At 44.7% G+C, this 2,199-nt stretch overlaps 1 protein-coding gene across 1 annotated transcript; it reads right to left on the bottom strand.

Annotated features, from left to right (window-relative positions):
• Positions 1 to 1,763: 1,763 nt before the first annotated feature.
• PPTG_20809 (hypothetical protein) lies at positions 1,764 to 2,039 on the bottom strand (the record flags this gene model as incomplete). Its single annotated transcript, XM_008893008.1, has 2 exons — positions 1,764 to 1,871; positions 1,989 to 2,039. The coding sequence occupies 2 exons, from the start codon at positions 2,037 to 2,039 to the stop codon at positions 1,764 to 1,766; spliced, it is 159 nt and encodes a 52-aa protein (XP_008891256.1).
• Positions 2,040 to 2,199: the final 160 nt, after the last annotated feature.

The raw sequence follows: 2,199 nt of genomic DNA, 5'->3' as shown, positions 1-2,199 counted from the left end.
GCTCGCTTTTGAAGGTCACCCGGCAATGCGCGTGGCGGGGACTCTCTATATACTATAGTGCGTGCAAGCTTCCTACCACTTCTAAGGCGTCTAAGCCATGGCGTCTTCCTCTGTGATAAGTTGCATCACACGGTGACGGGGGAAGGGGGGGGGGGGTGCAGTTGCTTCCTTTGAAATCCGGCATAAAGCGTGGAAGAATGCTGCGTGCTGCCCAGCAAGGCCTCTAAGCGAAGATTCGAGCGCGTAAGCCAGCGGGAGCACTGTCTGTGGAGGCTACAACGACAAGGAAGAAGCGTCGTCGGGTGGTGAGTCCAGCGGAGCCTCTCCTCATTCACACATGCGTGGCCGCCGTAGAGTTGAGACGGAAGATACAAACTGAGCATCTGATCAAACTCTTTGCATGTATATAGCTTTGAGTATTGCAAATAGAGTCCAATTTTTTTATTGCCGTTGCATGTGCTCCCATCAGTTGTATTTCTTCTCAAAGTGTGCAACGCGTTGTATAACGCATTCGAATCTCTAACACATTGTTGCACTATTTTTGCTAGTTGTTATACACGTTTGTCACGAAACGTGTATGTTGGACCCTGAATATTTTGGACCAACACGATAATGGTGAACCCACAGCTCTAGGGCTAGATTTTTTGTAAAGACGAGATGGCATACACGTTAGCTTAACATATCGAGCTTTGTAAACTAATCCTTACCCGCACATACACGCTAAAGTAAGTAGGGTTCAGGTAAATGAGGGGAATGAAAACGCTCCGGTTTTAAGGGGTTAATACAATAATAACTGAAATTATAGCAAGTTTAATCTACCTGGGCGAACGTTTTGTCGTGCTGCTTCTCCCAATGAGCCCATATCGCTAAAATCGCGCCCGTCGCGCAGACTAGAGACTCATGTACGTGTTTGTGCACTTTTCCCTTTCACAGATGTGGTGCTGCAGATTTCTTTTGGCGGATATACTCATAGGTCTCCACGACCAAGCACTGCTCAGCAGCCGATAATTCTTATCGACGACCATTTAAAAAATGGTGAGCACTGGCTGAGGCTGTTGAGTTTTCATGGGAATAAATAGATATTAAGCTTTGTTTCGCGGGTACTCACAGTTAAATTGGTGGCATAGTTCTCGATTAACGACCATCGAATTGAGACAAAGTAATTCACGATTTCTGCCCAAGCCTTGTCGGCCGGGACACTAGTCTTGTGGCCACATCACTTTTCCGTTAAACATTCATTCAATCTTTAAGATCTATCACAGTGATTTGCTGTTCTACAAGCCAACGCAACGCTTACTCTTTGCTAGCAGAAACAATAACAGCAACCCTACGTTTGTTTTCCATTTCCACAGCTCTCATGTCTTCATCCAAAACTTCTTACCTTATACGTACCCATTTTCGTTTTGCAAAACATGCTAACAAACTCTCTTCTGCTGGATTTTCAGAAGTTATAAAATGGACGTCGCATACTTCTTACACCGGTAGGACAGCGATTTCCACACTCTTTGACGCTAGCTACTAGTTTACTGCCCCAGAAATATTCTGATCAAGTATTGTATCTCCATACAATGGCAATAAAGGTTACAAGCTATACATAATATATCATCGATAATGATTCAAACGGCATTCAGATAAAATTGCAAAGGTCCCACATCGGATTCGGTATAACGGATCCAATGTATATGTTATGGTTTCTGTCTACCAGCCATCGGCTGCATTAAAGTTAGGTGTAAACGTACAAGTTACACGATCCTCACTTGTATCTATTCAAGCGGTTCGAAAAGCTCATAGAATACCGACTGCACGCTCACACCGGCTACAGCATAACTGCCACTCATCCAGAGCAACTCAATTTCAATGCTACCCAGTATCTAATACACAAAACACAAACTCCTGATGCATAGCTGTCGTTTTTATTCTCTTTTATTTAGCAAAACACACCACAACGTTATCGCAGCAGCTGGGAGCTCTCCCCACCCCCACCTCACCCCACCACCACACAACACCCTACCGACACTTCCAAGGAGTTGAGCATCCATTCTCACATGTTCTCCGCGCTAATGTACATTAATCAATCACAGTCACATAGTACCACGAAGGTTAGATATCTGCGTTTAGTACCGGCACAAAGGCTGACAGTTTACTGTCATGCCCTATCGGCTCCCTTCCTCTTAGCTCACACAACTTCTTTTTTCTACC

This window comes from Phytophthora parasitica (assembly GCF_000247585.1).
Source record: "Phytophthora parasitica INRA-310 unplaced genomic scaffold supercont2.1, whole genome shotgun sequence".
Taxonomy (NCBI): Eukaryota; Oomycota; class Peronosporomycetes; order Peronosporales; family Peronosporaceae; genus Phytophthora; species Phytophthora nicotianae.
The sequence above is the reverse complement of the archived record's forward strand: the minus strand, read 5'-3'. Positions and strand labels throughout refer to the sequence as shown.